We start from the raw sequence: 26,557 nt of genomic DNA, 5'->3' as shown, positions 1-26,557 counted from the left end.
GTGGTTGGGAAGCAAACTTCTTAGCAGACAGCCACATGTATGTAGGGTTAAAATCCGAGCTGTGTCCACTTAAAGCGCATCTGCTTATTCCAGTATTTCAATCCAGTTAAATAGTTGTTATGTTTATGTGAGTTACGTATTAGATTTAAAAATTCAGGGATTATTGTTTGCAGAATGATCATATATCGAAACAGGAAGTTGGAAATCTTCTTTGGAACTATTTTTTCACCATTACACATGTTTCATTTGCTAACTGGAATTTCATGATTGTACATGAAAGAAATTTTCTGCTAAAAATTCTTCAAAGAGAAAATCAATTAATTTTTCCAAGTTCCTGTTTTGATATAGGTTTCAAAGAAAAAAGACTACACGTGGTATAAATAGAAGAAAAATAGAAATAAAACAAAGAAAATGCCCATTAGATATAAAAAAATAAAGGTTTTTTTTTAAAGAAAAGCAACGAGAAGTATAAAAATCAATATTATGTCTCATAATAGAGAATCAAAGTCATTACCTGCCAAACAAGAATGTCACTCCGACAAAGAACAACTCTTCACAAAGAACAAATTCGCTACCCACAATATAGACAGATAAGGACAATGAGCACATAGAAAGATGTGCTAGGAACCTTAAACCGAACTTCTTAATTTTCCCTTTTTATCAATGTTCACAGAACACCTCAATACAGTAAAGATCAAATAAAGAGACAACTTTCATTAATAAATATCATCCACAACCCAACATGAACACACAATTTAATACAAGACACAACTAACCTTACCAATAATCCTACTAATCTCCATACATCCCATACACTACTTATATTCCAGTATTTATATCTACCTTATTTGCATCACTTCCAGAACTGCTTACCTCCCTTGCATGTAATCTTTTCACTCAGGTACTATTAGACTCAACACCGTTTGGAAATCAGTGTTCATTCAGAGTCAGTGATCAGCTCTGACGATACCGGTATGATTTTGAATAATGATTTTTATACTTCATAACTCCACCTCAAATCATCTAATTGTATTATATATCTTTGCTTTTCTTTAAAAAGCCTTTATTTTTATATCTAATATGCATTTTCTTTGTTTTCTTTTTACTTTTCCCTTATATATATATATATATATATATATATATATATATATATATATATATAACACTTAAATTAAATAGATACACGCGCACGCACGCACACACACACACACACACACACACACACACACACACACACACACACACACACACACACACACACACACACATGCAATGTTCTATGCAGTACTCACGACGTCGGAAAATATTCCAGGGAATACAATATATTTTTGCCTTTGCCGCTAGTCAATGATTTCGAAAAAAGAACAAAAAAAAAAACAGAACAAAAATTTTTATTGTATGAAAATAATGTTTTTCATTCTAAGCCTTAAATTAGATATTTTATTATTATGTTTTTAAGGAAAATTTTTGTCTCTAAGCCTTGTCGCTTCAAAACTATATATGTATTATTTTTAATCATGTATGTGATCTTAATATATAAATATTAAGGCCCGTTGGCAATTTTTACAAAAAATATATATTAAAAAAATATGACAGCAATTGAACCTCCTCCATACACCTCACTACACATACGCATACATACATGCATGCATATATATATATATATATATATACTTACATACATGCACATATATATATATGTGTGTGTGTGTGTGTGTGTATTATATACACATACGCACATGTATGCATATATATTTATAACTACCAATCATCTATTTATCTGTTTCATATATTTATATATATATATATATATATATATATATATATATATATATATATATATATATATATATACAGAATATAGGTTATATCTAAAATTAAAGTTTACATACGGAACTTTAAAATGTAGAATCCAAACTTTGTTTTCGGTATGTCTCTCGTACTGTGCCTTGAAACACGTTTACCACTTACAGCTACCACGCTCATACGCGTTACTGCACTTTAGTCGCAGGATCTACGTAAGGAATTCCTCGGTGCTTCTTTTAGTATATTTTAAATAATTGATAGGAAAGATAGAGTAAGATTTAATTATCACGACGATCGTTTCGGCTTACATCTGCACAGCTCCCTAGTGGGTGGGGACGATATAATAGAATCGAATGCATCCCACAGTGCAGAAGAGACCTCATCAGGTTACATAATACGCTACTGTGTGTGGTAGTATGGTGTTGGTATGATGCGTGCGTTTATGGTAGTCCACAAAAAATATAATTTGCTACGAAAAATAACTCATATTTTGTAGAGCAATATCGAGAGTAACCATCCGAAATTGCAAGGATAATCTGGATCTCGACTGAAGAGAGAAAACTCCGAACGACCCGTCCGTCTTTTCTTTGTATCGTCTTTCTGTGTTTTGTCCCTTTCCCATTCTGTATAATTTATATATATATATATATATATATATATAAGTACACACACAATACAAACACACTCGTCCCCCTCCTCTCTCTCTCTCTCACATCCTCCTCCTCCTCCTCGCCCTCTCTCTTCCCTCTCACGCACAGTTCTTCAACCCCTTTATTACGTTTTATGTCTCTCATCTTTCTGCTAGTTATCCTGTTCACCTTACACAGTCTATCTCTTCTTATACTCGCTCACACACATACGGTCATGCCGAGTATTCTAGATAGACAGTTGTTACCTAGCAACCCGCTGTACCCACCCCACCACGCACACTCATTTACAAACACAGACGTACAGAACATAAGCATTTTCATTCATAGACACATACATAAACTCATTTATTTATACATTCATGTACAAGAATATAATATACACACATATATACGCGCACATATTCATACTAACCCACGCACACACACCTATACGCATGCATACACACACACACACGTTTATATTCGAATATGAATTAGAAGCAGCACGCGGTATATGAACAAAATCGAACACATAAGGTGTGTGTGTGTGTGTGTGTTGTTAATTCGTGGGTCGGCTGCGTTTTTTAAGCGTAAGAGATTATATTCTCAATGCGCCTGGTGTTAAAAACATCTGAGGGTAAGTCATATACAAGCCGGACAATTCACGCCAGGTCCGTTTTTGGAGCAACCGACATCGACGTTTCGTCAATGTGGTGACCCTTCAATGCCGGGAACCGAACAAGGCTCGCTGCTACGCATTTCACCGATTATGGCTATATGCTAAACGGTTTGAAAACCAACGTTTCATGCCACGGAAAAAAATTCAAATATGAATTAGAAGAAGCTCGAAGTATACGAGCAAAATTGAACACACATAATTAAGGTGTTAGAGTTAGGGTTAGGGTTAGTTGGTTGGTCGGGTGGGTGTTTTTTGTTTTTTTAGCCGTAAGAGAATATAATCTCAATGAGCTTGGTGTTAAAAAAACCGAAAGTAAATCATGTGTGTGAGTGTGTGAGTGATTAAAAGATAAAAACCCTCTATTTGATATAACTAGGCAATAAATACATTTTTCTATGAAATGTATGCGTCAATAAATAATTAATGCTATTGATCTTTTGCTCGAAAACTTGGCACCTTTTCCGTGTAGATTTTACTGATTCCAGTGATTGCACGGCGGTATGTGTGTGTATGCGTGTGCGTGTGATTGTGTATGTGTGCATATGTAACTGGATGTGTATCTATGCATATGCGTGTGTGTTCCACAGAACTTGACAACCGGTACTAGTTTGTTTACGTCACCGTAACTTAACGGTTCGGTAGAAGAGTACGCTACGATAAATACCAAGCTTCAAATTTAAGTAATGGGGTAGATTTGTTCGGGAAAACTCCTTAAGATGGTGCTCCAACATGGCCGCACTTATATGACTGGAACAAAGAACATTTATAAAATGTTTGATCATCATTAGTTGAGAACTATTAGAGTGTCAAGATCTCAATCAAGACTTCCAGGTGAAGTGATGAGGGTTAGTTGGTGACTTGATGGTTTATATTTAGTTCACTAAACTACCAAAAATCATAGAGCTGACTTAAAACACATTGTTAGCTAAATGAGTAACAATATCATCATCATCATCATTCTTGTTAGCACGCTGGACGAAATGCTTACGTTCTGTGTTCAAATTCCGCCGAGGTTTACCTTGCTTTTCATCCTTTCGGGGGTCAATGAAATAAGTAACAGTTACTCTCCCCGCCACCAAAATAAAAAAAATTAAAAAAATCGAGCCTTGTGCCTTTAGTAGAAAGGATTATTATTATTATTATTATCATCATCATCATGGTCATCATGATCATCATTTCGTTAGCACGCCGGACAAAATGCTTTGTAGCAGTTCTCCCGGCATTTACATTCTGAATTCAGACTGTGCCGAGATCGTCTTTGCTTTTCAACTTTTCGAGGTCGATGAAATAAGAATCAGCTGAGCGCTGGTATGGATGTAATCGACTAGCTGTGGTCCCCTAAAAGATTTCAGGCCTTGCACCGACATTAGAACAGAGTATTGTTTGCTGCAGCAGCAGCAGCCGTTGTAGTAGTCGTAGTAGTAGTAGTAGTAGTATATGGTTTCAATAGCCTTGGATACGGGTGAAGACATAAGTGGCTGTTGTACAGGTTACAAACAAACAGATCTTCCTCATAAATCCACATGGTCTCCTGTTGTCATGGTAGCAGGAAATTAAACTTCTGGACATACATGCACACACACACACACACACACACACACACACACACACACACACACATACATTCACACGCACATATTTGAGTATGTGTATCTGATTTAAGTGTGTGTATGTGTGTGCTTGTGTGCTGCGCATATCTGTTTTTGCGTTCATTCAAATTTATAGACCATATTTTGCTGTATCAGTATAAGACGAAGAAAACATCATACACACTTAGAGATTCACGTGCACACACACACACACACACACACACACACACACATACACACACACACACACACACACACACACACCTACGTCTACAAACATATTTTCATAGCGTAACAACTGTGTGTCGAAACGCCCATTTGTATTTGTCTCTACGCACATACAACACCACCACCACCACATGCATTCATTACGAGAATGTACATAATTATAAAACTATATATAAACATGCGTACGATCTGGTCGACAACAATGAATGTTGAATAGAAGCATTTCAGGACTACGCGTCTAACATCGATTACATGACTTGGGAATATAAGGTGAGTTGTTCTTTTACAGACCACTCAACATTCTTTTCCGCTGTATTTACTGTCTAAAAGCATATGTGTGTGGAAATGTGTATGTGAGATGTGTATGTCTGTACGCGTGTGTACACATATTTGCCTATGTATATATACTTATATCTACACTGATATGTTAGTATTTATTATTGTAATATATTATAAAAAGCATAGGATGTCCTATATACATGTGTCTTTGTGTCTGGGTTTGTTCCCCCATCACCAGTATTGGTGTGTTCACGTGCCCGTAACTTAGCGGCTCGGTAAACGTGCCCGATGGAATAAGTACTAGGCTTAAGAAATAAGTCCTGGGATCGATTTGTTCGACTAAAACCCTTCAAGGAGGTGTTCCAGCATGGCCGCAGTCAAATGAGTGAAATAAGTAAAAGAATAAAGGAATATATATATATATATATATATATATATATATATATATATATATATATATATATACATACACACACATGAGTGGCCGTGTAGTAAGTAGCATGGTTCTCGGTTCAGTCCCACTGCGTCGCATCTTGGGCAAGTGTCTTCTACTATACTCTCGATCCGACCAAAGCCTTGTGGTACACGGAAACTGAAAGAAGCCCGCCATATATATATATATATATATATATATATATATATAAAACGGGGGCCACATTTTTCATTAATGTTTTACGTAGTGTTTTTGGTACGGAAAGACTTTCAAACTTCGTATACTTATCTATTTTGTGTTATAGAACAGAAAAATATTTTTGTATTCGAATTTATTTCATGTAAAAAATTGTCTTATTTCGATAATTTCAACCAATCACTGACAAGTATTCAGTTGTTTACATTTACTCCTTTGGCTGATTAAGCGATGTAAAGCGTATTTAATCTCCATACCTTCGTTTTATTTGCTTTTTTCATTTTAAATTTGCTTTAACCCTAACCCTAACCCTAACCCAGGGTTAGGGTTAGGGTTAATTGTTTCAGAATCGTTTGTTTATGTAGTCGGCACTTAATGTATATCGGCTGAATGGACGTCAGTGATTGGTTGAAATTACAGAAATACGACAACTTTAACATGGAATAACATGGAATAACTTTTTTTTTAAAGAAGATTAAGAGAAAAAGATGTTTTATATGACACATTCTACCAGTGTTCCAAGTTTCAAAGTGTTTCGTTAATGAAAAATGTGGCCCTCGTTTTAAAAAAGATCCATATACTCTTTACCCTTTTACTCTTTTACTTGTTTCAGTCATTTGACTGCGGCCATGCTGGAGCACCGCCTTTAGTCGAGCAAATCGACCCCAGGATTTATTCTTTGGAAGCCTAGTACTTATCCTATCGGTCTCTTTTGCCAAACCGCTAAGTTACGGGGATGTAAACACACCACCATCGGTTGTCAAGCGATATTGGGGGACAAACACAGACACACACACACACACACACACACACACACACACACACACACACACACACACAGATATATATATATATATATATACGACGGGCTTCTTTCAGTTTCCGTCTACCAAATCCACTCACTAGGCTTTGGTCGGCCCGAGGCTATAGGAGAAGACACTTGCCCAAGGTGCCATGCAGTGGGACTGAACCCGGAATCATGTGGTTGGTAAGCAAGCTACTTTATTTCATTTCAATTTGCCATAAAAGCAGTACACAGAGAGTAGCTACGGGCTGGACAAAAACATTAATGAGATGAAATGGATGATAAATATGATGGTATAATGAGAGAAGGCAAAAGCCGTCCGCCGAACTTTGCTTCTCTATAACACTGTTCTTTATAAAATTAAATTTTCACGTTTAGGCTATGAACCTCGTACATAAAAAGTCATAAATTAAGGCATTTGCCTCTTACGATTTTTCATTACACAATATGAGGCACTCGTCCTCTTAGGTAAGCAAGCTACTTACCACACAGTCACTCCTGCGCCTATATATATATATATATATATATATATATATATATATATATATATATATATATACATACATATATCAAATATTGTAAAGCTGAGTTTACGAGAGTTTGCGAGAGTGTGTGTGTGTGTGTGTTGCATCTATAGAAATCCACACCTTACAGGATAGCAATCTGGGAGTCACACCAATGGATTCCTCATGCTCCAAAATGCCCGGAATCGGCCGATTATTTTTGGACATTTTGCTTCCTAAGGGGTGAATTTTTGCTTTTTTTTTTTTTTATTAAGCACGAGATTTTACATAACCACAAGGGAGATAACCTACGTTACAGTAATTCAATGTTAACCCCGATGCTAATGGTTTATTAAGTGTCCACACCTTACAAGATAGCAATCTGGGAGTCGCACCAATGGATTCCTCATGGTCGAAAATGCCCGGAATCGGCCATTTATTTTTTGCTATTTTGCTTCCTAAGGGGTGAATTTTTGCATTTTCTTTCTTTGGGGAATTATTAACATTTTTCACAAGCACGAGATTTTACATAAACACAAGGGAGATAACTTACGTTACAGTAATTCGATGTTAACCCGATGCTAATGGTTTACTAAGTGTCCGGTGGTTTACTTTTAAATTCCAACAAGATATATTAAAATACTCGAGAACCTCCAACCAATACATAAATTAGAGGAACAAGATCTTTTCCTTTATGTCCACATTAAAGAAAAAACTTATTATTCTAATTTAAAAGTATGTATATAATTTTAAAATAGGATAAAATCTTTATAAGAATTTATCAAGTAGTCAGCGTGAAAAACCTCATAAGGGAAAAATTTATTAATTATTTCTTTTAAATATATTTATTTATATTAAGGACATTACTATACATAAATGCCTCACGCTATGAGGGACTCTTACAGTCAAAACTACCATAATAAATACAGTTTACCGAACGCGAGGGAAATGCAACTCTCGAAGCGAGCTCCTTAAAAACAATATATATATATATATATATATATACATATATATATATATATATATATATATATATATATATATATATATATATATATATATATATATATATATATATATATATACACACACACACACACACACACACACACATATACATATACGTGGTGCGATGGGTAAATTGTTGCCATTTTATATTTGTTATTTCGCGCATGCGCATTGTTTGTTTTTGATTTTGTCGAGTACACAGTATAGTAGGGTCAGTTGGGCACCGTCTGTAAAAAAATCACCATGATGCAATTGACTATGCCACAAATTTGGAAACGACATGCGGTACTGCTTGGCATTCGCGCCGGAAGCTCCAATGCGAACATTTCAGAGTGTCTAGGTGTCAATCTGAGGACATGCACCCAGAGTAAGAAAAATCAAACATCCAGGCAACATCATGGTGTTTGGAGTGATCACTAGTGATGGAGACGTTATGCCTCTATTCATTCTCCCACACGGCCTCTGGCCCAACACGGAGGCCCACATCAAGTGCCTGGAGGAGGTAGTGCTACCCTGGGTCAAGAGGGTGGCTGCTGGAAGACACTGTGTCTGGTAAGACCATGCCACACAAGCAGGAGAACCCAGTCATGGCTGTCAGACAATTTCTGCGGTCACATCACTCCTAACATCTGGTCACTCAACTCCCTAGACTACAACCCCATTGATTATTATGAGTGAGGCGCAATTGAGCGAGAGACCATCAAAACTCCTTGTAACACCAAAGATGAACTAAAGGCAAATATTATGGCAGCATTCACCAACTTAAACAGGGAGACCATCCAGAAGAGTTGCAAGAGATTCCGAAGTCATCTGTAGGCTGTGGTTGAAGCCAATGGCAATGTTATTAAATAAATTTACTCTTTAATATTTCAAGATATTTTTATGTAGTTTTAGTAAATATATCTGTTAAAAAAAATGTGATGTCAGTATTATTTTCATTTTTGCGTAATTTAGACGACAGTTTCTTCACCGCATCCTGTATGTGTGTATATATATATATATATATATATATATATATATATATATATATATATATATATGGATTCGATCTATACTGTAGAAGTAGTTCTGTAGTAAAATCATGATAAATATAACATACATAACGTATGTGTGTAGTTGAAAAGCCAGAAGCTGCGGGTTTTGCCAGGGAACAATCCTTTCATAGACATTTTGTGTTGAAAAACAATATACTTCAGAGTCAGGCGAAATGAAATCGCCCCAGAAATGACCGCGAGAGCAACAGATACGCATTCCGCCGTTCACAGGCTCTTCAAGCACAATTATGTTTGCGTATACATATATGATTATAAATAGATGCAATCTTAAGTATGTATGCTTACTAAGTGTGTGTGTGTGTGCGTGTGTGTGTGCATGCACGCGTGCGTATGTGTGTCTGTGTGTATAAGTAATATTTTTATTCGTCTTCTCATATCGTCCGATGACCCTCGAACCTGTTTCTTAAATTTAATATCGGTTTCTTAGTAACAGGATTTTGGTATCAGTTTAACAAACTACTCGACGTTCTGTCTATAAAGCAAGAAGAAAATAACAAACCTCACAAAATAGAAGCAAATCTCAACACAAATACACATGCACGCACAGACACACACACGCACACACACACGCAGACACACACACACACACACACACACACGCACACAAATATGCGAGTAAAGTCTAAACAAATACACTTTATATAAATTGAATAAACAGCCGAAGTGAAACAAAAGAAAACTTGCCGCTGCTTCCACTACTAATACTACGACCACCAATCCCCGTGCCCCACCTCCTCCTGCTACTACTACAAGTGGTAGTAGTAGTAATTACTTTTATTGGCCACAAGGGCTCAAGACATGGAGAACAATATCAATGGACGAGATACAACGCACAACACAGGAGGAGTTTACATCGATCAAGGCGGACACTACAATATTAAATGATATAACAAATTGATATATTAATAAAAATTAGAAAAATAAATAATTAATAAATAGAATCCCGAATAGCAGGGTAGTCCACTTTGGGTAATTGGGGGTAAAACCCACTTCAAAAGTCTCGGGTTATTCTGCCATCTCCAAGGTATAAGAAGTGCCATCATACAGTTTCTTTCCTCCTACTTAGAAAACCATACTCAGAGTAGATCCATTCAACTTCACCAGTCTTGCTACTCCTGTCTACCTTTTGATAAACACACTAGAAAGCAACACCTCATTCTCTCCCGTCACCTTTCTCTTCGGATGATATCTGAAGAAACAGATGCAAGCTTGGCCAGGTAGGAAAGTACCAGTATTCAAACCATTCAGCGGGTTCCACCACACAACTTCTTTTGTCACAACTACGAAACAGAGAGAGGTCTACTCTGCTTCTTTGCTCGATCTTCATTATACACTCAGCGGACAGATGGATTCGTTTTACACGCGACAGTAACTGCTTAACACATCCCAACAAATTTCTAATGCACGGACACAGGTTCGGTTGTTGGTATTTCCATGCCTGAAGAACTTAGGCAATGTCCTCTGTAACACTGCCATGCCAAAGATTTTGGAAATTGTCCATGATCTTACAGCTGAAAGTCCTGCGGAAGAGACAACTCTCACTGTTCAGGTCGATGCTCAAAGCCAATCCTAGACCATCGTCGTTCTTACCCTTAACTAGCACCCAATAGAAACCTAGAGTTGTTTTCCCACAAACGGCTTTGTCCAGCTTCTACAATGCCTGAGTGATACCATACGGCATTCGAAGGCTGTCTGTACTGATCTCAGGCCTCTACCACCTTCATTTCTTCTTAGGTAGAGCCTGTCAACATCACTGTTTCTGTGGAAGTTTCTAGTTGTTGTCAGGATTTTGCGGGTTTTGATATCTATGGAGTGGATTTCCTCTACAGACAAATCAAGTATCCCAAATATTGGGATCAGCTCTGGTACTGCAAATGCATTGTGGGATATTGTTTTGTTGTAAGAGGAGAGTTCCGGCTGTCATATATTCTTAAGTCTAGTGTAATATTGTCGGGTCACTCTATCTTTAGTCACTGTGATTTCATACGATACATTTTCGTCTATGCCTAGGTACTTGTAACATTCTTGTATGTATGTATGTATGTATGTATGTATGTATGTATGTATGTATGTATGTATGTACGTATGTATGTATTCTTGCATGTGTGTTTATATATCTAATTATCTCTCTGTCGATCTATCTAACTATCTCTCTCTCTCTCTCTCTCTCTCTCTCTATCTATCTATCTATCTATCTATCTGTGTATATATGTACATACACACACACACACCCATATACATACATACATACATACATACATACGTACACATATAGTAACAACAAAAATCAAACAAAAGTCAAAGAGAACGTGGTAAAGATGACAAATAGAAATCATAAAGATAATGAATAAACAAAGAGGAAGAATGAAAGAAGGAATGGGAGAAACCATAAGATGGCTACGAGAAGTGGCATGGGCAACTTATTTCAGTCATTGGATGATTTATAGCTGTCACTTAACTACATCGTTTTTACTAATGATAAATAAACATTTATGATGGTAAACATCAGACGACATCGTCACCGCCGTAATGTTCTGGAGTGAGTTTGCAGTGTTTGTTGGAAGGCTACTTGTCTGTTTGACTTAGGAAACATTTTCTTGTCTTCTAAATAATAACCAATAATTTTGTCAGAAGTTATCGGTTGATACTGAGGTACTTAGACATACTGGCGGTCTGTTTATAACATCACAGGTCAGTCAACGATCGTTTTAGATATTTATGCAAAAATGAGCTAAGAGAAATAATTGAGAGTGGCCAGTGGTATGTATTTGAACAACCTAGACAAATACAGGTATATCAAATACCATACAACATAAATTCTTAATTTATTAGAGTTATTTCCGCCTCCACAGGATCCTTCATAATTGCCTGATGGCAGTTAAGCCCGGCTTCACTTGAGGAGGGGAGATAATCTAGGAACTATATCTTGCCTCTTTTTAGGTAAATTATTCGGCATTTCTTGAGTCCAAATTCCATTCTAGTATCAGTACTAAAACAGTGGACCGTGTTCACCAAGGAACCCACTTGTGTCTCATCTTTGCCATACAGTTTCAAATCATCCATGAAGAGGAGGTGGTTGATTGTTTGCATTTCAAATCATCCCTGAAGAGGCGATGGTTATTATTATTATTGTTGTTGTTGTTGTTATTACTATTATTGTTATTATTCAGTAGTTTCATTTTTATAGCGTGCTTTCACTTCACTACCGAGCGCAGCTCTGTGTGTCTTGGTATGTGCTGTGGTTTGCTGTAATGCTCTTATGGTCACTATATTGAAAGTGTTTTGCGTAGGATGTGTGCAGTGCCCAGTAGTGCAATTTTCTGTATGTTATATATATTTGTAAGTCCTGGTGTTTTTGTTATGTACTTGTCCGAATATTTTTTTATCATACCCAAGGCACCTACTATGATAGGAATTGTTTCTGTTTCTAGATTCCACATTCGAGTTACCTTTATTTCCAGGTTTTTGTATTTTGAAAGTTTCTCCATTTCTTTTAGGGAAACGTTGTCATCTGCTGGTATTGATGCATCAATTAGAAAGCATTTTTTTCCTTCATGATCTTTGACAACTATTTCTGGTCTATTGGCCTTAATTTCTCTATCTGTGTGTTTTAGCATATCCCAAAGTATGATTGCTTTCTCGTTTTCTGCGACCTTTTCTGGCGTGTGTCTATACCATCACTTTTCTGTTGTTATTCCATAGCGTTGGCATAGCTTCCAGTGTATGTAGGTCTGTCGTGTCTGTGAATATATTCCTTCTTAGCCAGGACTGGGCAGCCAGAGATAATATGATTTATTGTTTCGTGTCCATCGCCACATAGTCTGCAGTTACTTGTTATGTTTCTTTTCATTATATGTTTTTGGTAATTTCTGGTGGGGAGGCTTTGGTCTTGTGCAGCAATTAAAAATCCTTCAGTCTCTGCTTTGAGTCCTGAGCTTCTCAACCATTGCTGGGAGTTTTCTCTGTTTATTTCTTTTGCATTTAGTTTAATCCAGTATTTACCATGTAGGGACTTTTCTTGCCATCGTTTTATCATGGTCCGTTGCTGTTCTAGTTTTAGTTTGGATTTGGATTCTTCTTCTTCTTCTTCTTCTTCTTCTTCTTCTTCTTCTTCTTCTTCTTCTTCTTCTTCTTCTTCTTCTTCTTCTTCTTCTTCTTCTTCTTCTTCTTCTTCTTCTTCTTCTTCTTCTTCTTCTTCTTTGTATTTGTCAGCTTCCTTAAATACTGAAAACAGTTTTTTGTTTTGCTCGTGTTTTGTGGCTATTTGTATTAGTTTTCCTTGCTTCTGGAGTAGGTATTTTTGCAGTCCTATGGTGGTTATTTTATAATAGTTTTCCAGCTGTATAAGACCCCTGCCACCTTCTGTGCGTTGTATATATAGCCTTTCTATGTCAGATTTTGGGTAGTGCATCCTATATCCTCTCATTATTTTTCTTGTTTTCCTCTCTATTTTAGATAGTTCGTTTAGTGTCCAGTTATATTGTAACTGTAGCTTATAACTGGGACAGCTAAAGTGTTAATACCTATTATCTTGTTTTTAGCATTGAGCTCTGTTTTTAGTATTGATCTAACTCGTCTATAGTATTCTTTCTTTATTTTCTCTTTCATGTGTGTGTGTTGTATCCTATCTAGTTCATTGATTCTTAAATATTTCTAAATATTTGTATGTCTGGCTTTGGTATAATTCTCTTATTTCATTGGCTTTATCTAGTGTGATGTTACTACTCTTAACTAGTTTTCCTCTTTTCAGGGTTGCTTTGGCACATTTTTCTAATACAAATTTCATATCTATTTCTTTGGTAAATCCATGTACTGTCTGTAGTAGTGTTTCCAGCTGTTTGTCATTTCTAGCGTATAGTTTTAGGTCATCCATATATAAACGGTGGCTGATTGTTTTGCCATAACATTTGTGTCCGCATCCAGTTCTATTTAGCAAGTCAGTATTATTATTATTATTATTTTATGTTTGACTTTTGTTTTGCATTTGTACAAGTTGGATCCGAGTCTCACCCAGAGACCTCAAGAGACAACAAGTTAGAAGTTCATGTAGGTGTTATGCCTAGGGTACCATATATTTGGATTTGTACAGTTTTGTTCAAGTGAATGTTTAAGAAACCATAAGAAAATTATGTGTTTGCTTTAAAATTTGAGATCACATAAACAGTATTTTACGTAGGATATGGGCAGTTCCCATGAGCACTATCTTTTGAACTTCAGCCATTTTGGGGTTTCCTGGTATCTGAGCTAGGTAGTAATCAGCCCGTTTCGCTGTCATTCCCAGGGTACCTATGACAATAGGTATTGTTTTCGTCTTCAGATTCCACATTTTGCTAATTTCTATTTCAAGATCTTTATATTTGCTCAGTTTTTGGTAGGTCTTGACAGATACGTTTATATCGATTGGGACAGTCATATCAATGAGGAGGCATGATTTTTGTCTGAAGTCTTTCAGTATGATGTCTGGACTATTTGCGTCTATCTTTCTGTCAGTTTGAATGTTGAAGTTCCAGAGGAGTGTAATAATAATATTATTATTATTATTATTATTACAACTATTACTATTATTATTATTATTATAATGATCATCAATACAATAAAGTGCGTGACAGAGAACAATATTTAGTTCTCTTTTCGTTTAGTGTTTAATTCTTTTGGGACTCGATAAATGTTTCTGATCAAGAAGTCACAAAGCTTCACCTCGAGAAGATTGATATGTACTATTTTACCTGCTTTGATTAAGCAATAGATAGAAAAATATACGGTTTCTGGGAATGGTTCAAATTCTGGTTCACGTCAAAATCGATACGAATGTTTAATGATGTACATCTTTGTAATATCTCTTGAAAATTGATATTTTTTAATTGACAGACTGAATTACGTGCGGATGTTAATGTAAGATAGCTTGCAAGACAACTCAAAGAAGAAATTGGACAGAGGTAGAAAAATAGAGAAAACGTAGGGTTAATGGTGAGTATTATGCCAAAGACGATATGTGTTTTGTTATATTTAATATATATTTTTTTCGTCCTATATATGCAGCAAAAGAGTATAACAGACGAAACACATTTGTGTATCACACGTAATATAGACAGATCGTGAATACTGTGATATTCGTCCTGAAGTAATATCTCTTACAAATGCGCAGTGTTTAAGTCATAATATAAATTGGAGGTAGACGAAATCGCTCAGCAGCATCTGGTGAGAATTCTAGATGCATTTATCCATAGTTGGGCGTTATCAATAGCCTTCACTCAAAGCTAATTGCATGCTAAGATGAAATGTCTCGCCATCCATATAAGAAAACTATGAATAAACATTTACTAGTGTTGCGAATATTCTTATACTTAAGGATGATTTTCTCCTATGTCCGATGTATATTGCGTTTTTAAACAGAGCACGTCCATAAATGATCACTAGATCCATACCACAGTAAATTTGTCGTTCATGATGTATTTGCATTCAGTATGATGTGTAGATGGCTATTATTTTCGTATTTACTGATCTCAATATGGTTTTACATTTTTTTTTCAGCTATTCAAACAGCCAGATTCATGTGTGACGATGCCAAAACTCTTTCGTTCAATGAAGACAGCTTTACACCAAGCTGTCCTCGATCAACGTTTACATCAAGTACGTCTGCTGATAAAACAACGAGTCAATGTGAACATACAAGATTTACACGGCCGCACTCCTCTTATGGTGGCTTGCTTTCTGGATGATGAGACGAAAGCGTTTAAAATTGTACGTACCCTCATTCGGGCTGGTTCTTGTTTGGACATTTACGATGATTTCCACCGATCTGCCTTATCATATGCCGCGTTAAACGGACTGTTGAACGTTCTTTCATTTTTACTGCAACTAGACAGCTGTACGGACTTTAACGAAGTTGATAATAATGGAAGCACTTTGCTGCATATGGCAGCTGAATCAGGTAATCCAGAGCTGGTTAACTTCTTACTTGACGATTTTGAAAAATATCATCATCACAAAATTGATGTAGAGAACTCTGAAGGTTTCACCCCGTTCTTGTTGGCTTGTAAAAACAACAATTGTGCGTCAGCTTACATATTGCTGACTAAAGGCAAGGCTTGTATAGATGTAAGGGATCATAAAGAAAATATGAATGCTGTAGAATGGATTAACGTCAGCCAAAAGTCTATATTTCCCACACTGAAAAGTCCTGTTCGAAATAAAACAAGCTCAATCGTACACAATGCGCCATGTCTTTCTCGTGAATATACCATGTACAGAAGACATATTACACCAATATGTCGCCATGTCGGTAATAACAAGCCAACCACTTTTGCAGGTTCATATCGACGGATGAATAATGTTCACTTGAAGCAGAAAGAAAGATATTTAGAAGGGTTTGTTGACGCACGAGAAGCACTTCTCATTGAAATTGCTAAAATCAACAAAGAACGTCGACCACTGTCTTCAGAGTCGAATTCCTCGTCTGTACATCTTGATTTAGTAAATCAGACATGTTCGACTGAGCGTACAAAAACTGACTTGCTCTTACCACAACTATTCCAGTTGTATTCTGAACAACTTTTAGAAAACAACACACAACAGTTATCTGCCTTGACACTTACAAGTTCTCATTTAAAACAATGCACCACGGACTAATTCCACCCGCAAATGTTTTTCAATTAACTCCTGCCATTCCAAATAGTAAACTTCCAACTTAGTTTATTAACGTATTCAAAATAATATAAATAAAATAAATAAATTTAAAGATAATGTTAATAATTGTCAGTTTTCAAAATAAGTTTTTAACCCGTGTTATATTTTCAAAGTCTTTGCGAGAAATTGTCTATGTATTTCTATTACTCCGTGTGAGAAAAATATTGAGATACTATAAGTGCAAGCGTGGACATGAGGTTAATAAGCTGCTTCCCTAAGATGTGGTCTTAGATTCAGTCCTACTGCACAGAACCTTGAGCAAGTGTCTTCTATTATACGATGATGAGCAAATGGGGTTTATATTTCAACATAGTCCCCTTAGCGGCACACACACTTCTTCCGTCAGTGTTGCAGTGTTTGCATCCTATTGGCGATGAAGCTTTCATCCTGCTGGTCAAAAACGTCAGCAGCAGACATGATGTCCTCATCATTGCGATACTGATTCCCATCCATGTTGCCCTTTCGTGTTGGAGAACATATGATAGTCAGATGGGGCCAAACCAAGAGAATAGGGAGGGTGGTCAACCAGTTCAAAGCCACTGTCACACCATAGAGTCATTGAAACCAAATTCTCGTGTGCTGGAGCATTGCTCTCATGAAAGAACAGCCCTTTCGTCAGCTTTCTTCGGAATTTGGTCTTAGTAGCCCCTCGTAACTGCCTCAAAAAGTTGGCATAGTACTCTCCATTGGTGGTGTGGCCCTTTTCAAGATAGTCAGTAAACTCAATGCCTTTTCCATTGCAAAAAACTAAGGTTATCACCTTCCCTGCAGAGGAAACAACTTTGACCTTCTTTGGATCAGGTGAGGAGGGGTTGTTTCCACTGTATGGATTGTCTCTTTGTCTCTGGCTCAAAGTGATAAACTCTACACTCGTAGATCCAGGCCGACCGCAGCCTTGTGAGTGAATTTGGTAGACGAAAACTGAGTGGAAGCCCGTCGTATATGGAACGGTTGTAACGGTAATGAATGGTGCATTCATGTGTTTTTATTATAGTTTTACATCACACTGAATCTCATAGGATAAAATGCTTTATAGCACGAGGTCAAGTGCATTACATTCGGACGTCAACTTCATCTTTCATCCTTTTGGAATCATCGATGAAATAAGTAACAGTTAAGAACTGGGGGTCAATGTAATCGACCATCTCCTTTCCTCAAAATTTCAGGTCTTATACCTATAGTAGAAAGAATTATTAGAGGCTAAAAGGATGATAGGGGTTAGTCGAAGCATTTGAACGCCGGACAAAATACTTTACGATATTTGTTCTGCTTTCAAATCCAAGAAAAGAAAACTTTTGCTATTATTAAATAATTAATCACACTAATGTATTGATTAATTATATTTATTATTTTATACAATTGTGTTATTAATCATCAAAGTTATTTTTGTTGCTTAATTTGTAGTAATCAGTATAAAATCTATGATGTATATATTTTCGTTTGCCTGGGAGCAAGAACGGCTGATTGTGTTGCCCAGGTAGACAAACCTGTCTACCACTTTGAGAATTGTTCCTTCAACCAAGATAGCTGATTCTACAAATGGTTTTCCTGGTGAAGGCTGGAACATTACAACAGTCTTGTCCAGACTAATGCTGAGTCCAAATGCCTTGCAAGAAGCAGAAATGCAATTCATGAGTATTTGCACGTTATCCACTGTATGAGTGACTGAGTCACAGTCGTCTGCATAAAGGAGGTCACGAATAATAGACTGGAAAACTTTTGAATTGGCAGCAAATCGACGCAGATTAAAGAGGCGGCCAGAACATTGATACCTGACATATATTCCCAGAAAGCTAACCTTAGCAAAAGCATGAGTAAAAAGCAGCAGCAAAGTACAAAGAAAAGAAAGTTGGGGTATTGATGTCACCTTACTTGATACCATTCTCTACAGGAACGGCTCCCGCCATGTCACCACCAACATTGACCCAAACCTCCATCCCATCATGAAATAATTTATTTATAGATACAAAGTGATCCGGACATCCAAATTCGCCATGTATTTACTATAGCAAGGCCCTATTCACAATATCAAAGGCCTTCGTTAAATCTATGAATATCTGGACGAGATCTATATTCTACTCATAGCACTTCTCCTGCATCTGTCTTGCCGTTGGAAGGGGAATGATCCGTGGTGGTTTTCAGTTTCCTCAAGGTCAACCTTCTGTGGATTGCTGTCGATAAAATAAATAATCAATACGAATACCAGTAAAAAATCGTTTGGGGAGGGATCGATTACATCAGCTATAAGCTCTCCTAGCCACAAATTTCTAAGGCTGGGCTTTTGACAAAAATCGTTATTCACATCAACCAACTATGACCGTCGTGTATCTCTTCAAGCAACGTGTATGGAGGATCACATTAAGCAATATGTTCATTGTTGAGGAGGAATGTGTGATTTGAACTTATTGTGTCTGGTGGATCGATTGATTAAATAAACATTCTTTAATTGGCTTCAAGGAGATAGTTTTTTCACTGTAGTAAAGATTCTGTGGTCGCTCTCCATTTATTCATTCATTCATTCAGTCATTCATTCATTCATTCTCTCATTGCTATTCATTCTATTTCATTCATTCACTCATTCTCTTTACTTTTGTAATTCATTTTTCTACGCATTCTTCCGTGTTGTTGTTCTTTCATTCTTCATTCACATATTCTGTTTCATTCGTTTATTTATTCTACAATTCGTTCATTCAGCCTATCATATTTTTTTTTAGCCGTTCATTCATGCATACATTCACTTATTCTGCTATCAATTCATTCATCCATTTACTTATTTGTTCGTTTGTTTGTTTGTTTTTTTCGTTTATTCGTTTATTCACTAAACTATTTCTGACGCTGCCTATTAAACAGTGATTCGTGTCAGACAGGAATACTTCTAAACAGTTCTGAAATTGTTGTTACACCGTGAAATCTTTCTCCTGTCGTCTTTTTAAAACCTCTAAAACACAAACTAGCCCCTAATAATTAACGCTTTCTTCCATAAAACTTGCCTTACTCCTTCATGTGGGGTATATAACACGGTCCTCCTGGGTGACACACAGACAGACATATCAAATTAACAAGAACAACGAACTTCGAGTGTAGCTCGGTCTGCTGCAGGGGAGGGACTTGATGGGAATACTGGTGCGGTAGCGGTGATGGTGGTGATGGTGGTGGTAGTGTTGTTGTTGTTGTTGGTTATGGCAGAGGGGTAGCGACAGTAGTAGAAGAGACTACTACTACTACTACTACTACTACTACTACTACTACTACTACTACTACTACTACTACTACTACTTCGATCGTTGATCATAGCTCTACTCCATCAAGAGTGACCTGGTGCTAAACAACGACAATAACACACACAACTATATATTCAATATAATACTTAATGTCTTTTACTTGTTTCCGTTATTAGACTGCGGTTATGCAGAGGCATCACCTTGAAGAATTTTAGTCGAACAAATCGATCCCATTACTTATTATTTAAAGCCGGTACTTAAACCGCCAAGGTGCAGGGGCGTAAACTCACCAACACCGGTTGTCAAACGGTGGACAAACACAGACATGAAGACACATACATAATACATAAATACATATATATATGTGCGCGCGCGCGCGCGTGTATACTGAATATATGAAGAGCTTTCGTCAACTGACGTAAAGTAATAGGTATGTATTATGGAGTCCTCAGTTTGATTTACCACTAAAACTCCGGCTTGAACTGCAGCTACCTGCTCAAGGAGAAACTACATCTAGCCGCCTCTGATAGGCAGTCTCGACATGACACTTTCAGCTGCAGTTCAAGCCGGAGTTGCAAATTCTCGGGATATCGGAAAGAATTTTTGGTGGGAATAAAACCGAGTGTTGAATGAATTTTCCGAAGCCCCTGTGTAAGTTTTATATTCTTGTGAGTCATCTATTTGCATTTTAGCTCCATAAAAATTCCTTTTTCGAGACATTCACCTTCTAACGGACAGCAAGTCTTATCTTTGAAATTGTAGTTCCTCACATTAGATTCGGCAATGTGCTTGTTTGTAATAATTTTTGTGTTAAGCTGATTAATAAAATAATAAAATAACAGGTTAGCTAAAACAATACAATAATAGGTTAGCTATTCTTGTTGCAAAAACTTCGCCTCTTTTATTAATCAGCATAACACAAATTCTTACTACTACCCAGACACATCTACACGAAGTCTTAAGCCCTTAGACATTCGGCATTGACTCAATAAGTTTATTTGCCAAAATACTTCACAGCCACCATGTTGCATCACATGATTTCATTGTAACCATGGCTCAGGCCGTTACCAGGTTCAAGACTTACTCAGGAATCACACGTGATTTGGTACGAAGCTGTTTATCTCATATTCACAGCTTACCCAAAACTGGGTTAACTAGCATGTTAAAAACAAGAACGACCATTATCCAAGAAGCGGTTGTTAAAATTTCCTTTTATATGTTAGGAACGCAATGTAATACTAGACTAAGCAGATACATGATATATCTTGAATACTAACTCTCTTCTATGGACAATCTCGGTGTCACGAGTCTTTTAGATCAGAATTGAACATTGCTAAGCACCACCACCAACATCACCACCACCACCACCGCCACCACTGCCGCCGCCCCATCATTATTCCCATCATCATCAACAACAACAACAACAGCAGCAACAGCAGCAATAACAAAAGCATGCTAAAATTGAAAAAAAAAAATTTCACTTGAAAAAAAATAATTGTTTCCAATTTTGTCCCAAGACCAGCAATTTTAGGGAAGGGTCCTAGTCGATTACATCGCCTCTAGAACTCAACTACTTCGTTATTTCATCGAACCCGAAAGGATGAAATGCAAATTTGACCTCGGCTGGTTTAAACTTGGAACGTAAAAAGCCGGAATTTTCGGAGTAGCGTCTGATGATTAAATCGAACCTATGAATAAACTACTTACTTATTTATAAAAGGCCAACATTGATATGATTCGAGATAAACACGAAAAGAACTCAAACAAGTACCGCAAAAAATTTCGCCCGATGTTTTAGCAATTCTGCTAATCCCTCGCTCTTAAGGATAATCTATCAAAAAAAAACAAAAAAACACAAGGCTTCAAATGTAAGGAGAAGGGGCCAGTCATTTATACCAAGCCCAGAACTTGACTGGTTGTCTAATTCAGCTTGAAAACGTCAAAAACAATCTCCCAGGTATGGATGTGTGATTAACAAAGCTCGTTTTGAAACGTGATTTCAAGTTCAGTTCCACTGTGCAACGCAGTTTAGGCAAGTGTCTCCTACTATAGCTCAAAGCCGACTGATGCTTTGTAAGTGAACTTGGTAGACGGTAAGAGCCCATTGAATATATATATGTATGTGGTGTGTGTGTGTAGTTAAACAGACAGACAGACAGACAGACAGACAGATAGATAGATAGATAGATAGATGGATAGATAGATAGATAGATAGATGTGCGTTTGTATGTATTTGTATTTGTGGTAGAACAATTGCCAGAATTAAAAGCAAGTACCGGGGTCAAATTGTGCGAATAAACCCCCCAGCATAGCAGCAGCCCAATGATGGAAACAAGTAAAAGATAAAGGATAAAAGACGAAACGTATTCATTGTCAAGCTCAAAATGTAAAGGGATCCTGTCAGTTATTCCACAAATTCTGCCAATTCCCACCCACTCGCCGACCACTTCACCGTCCTTCTTTGTTAACCGCAATAAAAACAACAGAAGCACCGCCACCAGCAACAACAACAGAGAATACATATCGTATCACAGCCATAATTTAATTATTTAAATTTCGCTTGATTTATGAAAGACAAATTTACGAGATTCTCTACATAGAACACAACGAATCATAGTAAAAGGTACATTTATTGACCCGGAAACTAATTAAGCAATATCAGTAACCAGCAATTTTCACAATTTCTACACTTATTTATTTATTTGTTTTACTAAGACTTTCAAATGCTGGTCGAATCGACTTGCTGATGATACATAGGTGGACTGTGTAAACACAACGTAACCAGTATGGTATGGTACGTAGCGCAAATATAAATAGAAGTGTGGAGTTTTTTTTTCCTCTTCCAAACGTTTGTCCATTATTTTCAAACTTCATTGTATTGTTGTTTTAGGCATTCGTCTAAAAAATATTCCTTCAACAGCTGACTGGATAGAAGGAGAAAGACAGACAGACAGGCAGACAGGAAGACACACAGGCACACAGACAAATAGATAGATAGATAGATAGATAGATAGATATGAGAAAATCAGAGAGAGAGAGAGAGAGAGAGAGAGAGAGAGAGAGAGAGAGAAAGAGAGAAATGAGATATGACGGATTTGTCATGAAGCTTAAGCTATTTCGAAGGAATGGGTTAAAATATCATCTTCTTGTATTAAATCTCATAGCTTCTAATGCTGGATATGATGGAAACTGTCAGCTGTCCACAGCCAGCAGACTAAGATGACACTTGTTTACTGGTCATGCTTCGAGAACCCGGCGAACAATTCTTGCAGTTCCTAGCAATGCTGACTTTTTTAGGTGTTCTACCTTCACACTTGCACCAATCTTTTTCAGCCATGTTGGTAGTTGAGTGCTGATACTTCCAAGTGCACAAATTACTATTTGGTATCACGTCTTCTCTCTTCATTGACCACAACCTTCGTATTTCTCACTTTAAATCGTCATAGTTGTATATATTTTTTTCTTTTTTCTGATCCTGTTGTCACCGGGGCATGCTATGTCGATAATCATACATGTTCTATCCATTTTATTCACCACAACAATGTCCGGTTTCCGATGTCTGATCAGCAGATCACCTTGGATCATTGCATCCCACGAGATTTTGCAATTCTCATTTTCGGTGATTCCTTCTGGAGTTTACTCTTTTAGGCTGTGATTTCCACAGAGTTCCTAATGGATCATTTTGCCACATTGTCATGGCATTTCTTGTATTCGCTGTGTGCCAATCGCAGGCATTCGCTCACGATGTACCATACCGTTTCACCCAACTCGCCACATATTCTGCATTTGTCTCTATCGGTGTTGTTGTCTATTCTGCACTTCATATAATTGCTCCTTAACGCGTGTTCTTTTCGTTTGTTCATTTCTTGTTTAATCTTTTCTTAAGTTACACAATTTTCAGTCTGGATGACACCGACCTTCAAATTTTCTTCCATTTCTCGCCGAGTGTTTTCCGTACGCCTAGGGCAGAGGAACTCATTGTGTGCATTTCAGTTTACACACGCAAATTCACAGGTAAAATATGCATTTAAAAAAAAGAAAAAAATTAATAAATAAATAAAAATTCATGATTGGATGTTGTTTTCACAGCGATAATGCGCTTCTCAGTACATGAGTCGTTCCAGTTAACATGATTGTTTTGCACTTCCTGTAGGGATGGTAAGCCTGGTATCATTTTCAAATAGGTTTCAGTACCTTTTTTATCATTCCTAGAGATCCTACAATCATTAGTACGTTAGTCGCCTTGAGGTGCCACATTTTTTCAATTTCTATTAGAAAGTCTTTATATTTACTGATTATTATTATTATTATTATTATTATTATTATTATTATTATTATTATTATTATTATTATTATCATTATTATTATTATTATTATTATTATTATTATTATTATTATTATTATTATTATTATTATTATTATTATTATTTTTATCGTCATAATCATTATTATTATTATTATTTTATGTTTGACTTTTGTTTTACATTTGTACAAGTTGGATCCAAGTCTCACCCAGAGACCTCAAGAGACAACAAGTTAGAAGTTCATATAGGTGTTATGCCTAGGGTACCATATATTTGGATTTGTAGTTTTGTTCAAGTGAATGTTTAAGAAACCATAAGAAAATTATATGTTTGCTTTAAAATTTGAGATCACATAGACAGTATTTTACGTAGGATATGGGCAGTTCCCATGAGCACTATCTTTTGAACTTCAGCCATTTTGGGGTTTCCTGGTATCTGAGCTAGGTAGTAATCAGCCCGTTTCGCTGTCATTCCCAGGGTACCTATGACAATAGGTATTGTTTTCGTCTTCAGATTCCACATTTTGCTAATTTCTATTTCAAGATCTTTATATTTGCTCAGTTTTTGGTAGGTCTTGACAGATACGTTTATATCGATTGGGACAGTCATATCAATGAGGAGGCATGATTTTTGTCTGAAGTCTTTCAGTATGATGTCTGGCCTATTTGCGTCTATCTTTCTGTCAGTTTGAATGGTGAAGTTCCAGAGGAGTGCAATGTGATCATTTTCAAGTACTGGGGGTGGTTTGTGTTCCCACCAGTTTTTATCATGGGGCAAGTCCTGGTTTTTGCATATTACCCAGTGAATATATTGTGCAGCTCTATCATGCCTGTTGAGATACTCTGTAGGCGCAAGCAGACTGCACATGGAGACAACATGATCGATGGTCTCATTTTGTTGTTGGCATATACGACATAATGGGGAGCTGCCGTTCTTTAATATGTTGGCCTGGTAGTTCTTTGTAGGTAGGCATTGATCTTGGGCTGCTATGATAAACTCCTCTGTTTCTGATTTCAAGCCAGAGGCCATTAACCATTGGTGGGTAAGGGCTTTGTCAATATCTGCATTATTCGCTCTCTTTGGGTATTTGCCATTGAGAGGTTTTCCATGCCATTTTTCAGTCATAATATCTAAGGCAGCAATTTTTGCACGGGTTTTCAAGCGCTTAACTTTTTCTGCAGGTGTTTCTAGTTCGTCTAATTCTTGAGTTTGTTGCAATTGGGATTCACTTAGATAGTCCTTTGCCTGTTTTGTTACTGAGTAAGATGCTTTCTTGCTTTCATGTTTTAAGACAAGTTTTAGCATCCAGTCCTCAGAGTTTTTCAGATAGGTGTCTAGGCCAATTGTGGCTACCTTCATTGATAATGCCAGCTGTAGAAGTCCTCGGCCTCCCTCTTTTCTTGGTAGATAAAGACGTTCTATATCTGCCTTAGGATGGTGCATTCTATGCATTGTCAACAGTTTTCGTATTTTTCTGTCAACATTACATATTTCAGTAATTGACCAGTTAACGATATTGAAACTGTAAGTCACGACTGGTATGGCTAGAGCATTGATCGCTTCGATCCTGTTTCTCGCGTTATTATTATTATTATTATTATTATTATTATTATTATTATTATTATTATTATTATTATAGACGTCGCACAGTATACAATATCGTGAGATTGTTGATTAAGATATTGTGACTACCGGGGGTGTGTACTTTTTGTCAATCACAACTAGGACCTCAGACAGACAATACTTTACGCAATATGCGTGCAGTTCCAAGTAATGTCGACTTCTGCGGTACATCTAGACGGTGGGGTATTTCTAAGGTATTATTATTATTATTATTATTATTATTATTATTATTATTATTATTATTTTATATGTTTGACTTTTGCTTTACAATTGTACAAGTTGACTCCAAGTCTCACCCAGAGACCTCAAGAGAGAACTAGTTAGGAGTTCAAGTTGGTATTATGCCTAGGGTACCATATATTTGGATTTGTACATAGTGTTGTTCTAGAGAATGTTTAAGAAACCATAAGAAAATTATGTATTTGTTTTAAAATTTGAGATCACATAGACAGTATTTTACGTCGGATATGGGCAGTTTCCATGAGCACCATCTTTTGAATTTCTGCCATTTTGG

General features: G+C 36.7%; 1 protein-coding gene across 3 annotated transcripts; it reads left to right on the top strand.

Annotated features, from left to right (window-relative positions):
- The first annotated feature begins 890 nt into the window (after window positions 1-890).
- Window positions 891-19,346, top strand: LOC106872558 (serine/threonine-protein phosphatase 6 regulatory ankyrin repeat subunit C). 3 transcript variants are annotated; one of them, XM_089356880.1, is made up of 3 exons: window positions 891-972; window positions 15,078-15,176; window positions 15,741-19,346. In XM_089356880.1, the coding sequence occupies exons 2-3, from the start codon at window positions 15,174-15,176 to the stop codon at window positions 16,836-16,838; spliced, it is 1,101 nt and encodes a 366-aa protein (XP_089213006.1). In that variant the 5' UTR covers window positions 891-972; window positions 15,078-15,173; the 3' UTR covers window positions 16,839-19,346. The 3 variants fall into 3 exon arrangements, with proteins under 3 accessions (XP_089213006.1, XP_014775071.2, XP_089213007.1); XM_014919585.3 differs by lacking the exon at window positions 891-972 and adding an exon at window positions 3,907-5,201; XM_089356881.1 differs by lacking the exon at window positions 891-972 and adding an exon at window positions 6,653-6,826.
- Window positions 19,347-26,557: the final 7,211 nt, after the last annotated feature.

Source organism: Octopus bimaculoides, chromosome 8, assembly GCF_046866305.1.
Source record: "Octopus bimaculoides isolate indiv1 chromosome 8, ASM4686630v1, whole genome shotgun sequence".
NCBI classification, from domain to species: Eukaryota; Metazoa; Mollusca; class Cephalopoda; order Octopoda; family Octopodidae; genus Octopus; species Octopus bimaculoides.
The sequence above is the reverse complement of the archived record's forward strand: the minus strand, read 5'-3'. Positions and strand labels throughout refer to the sequence as shown.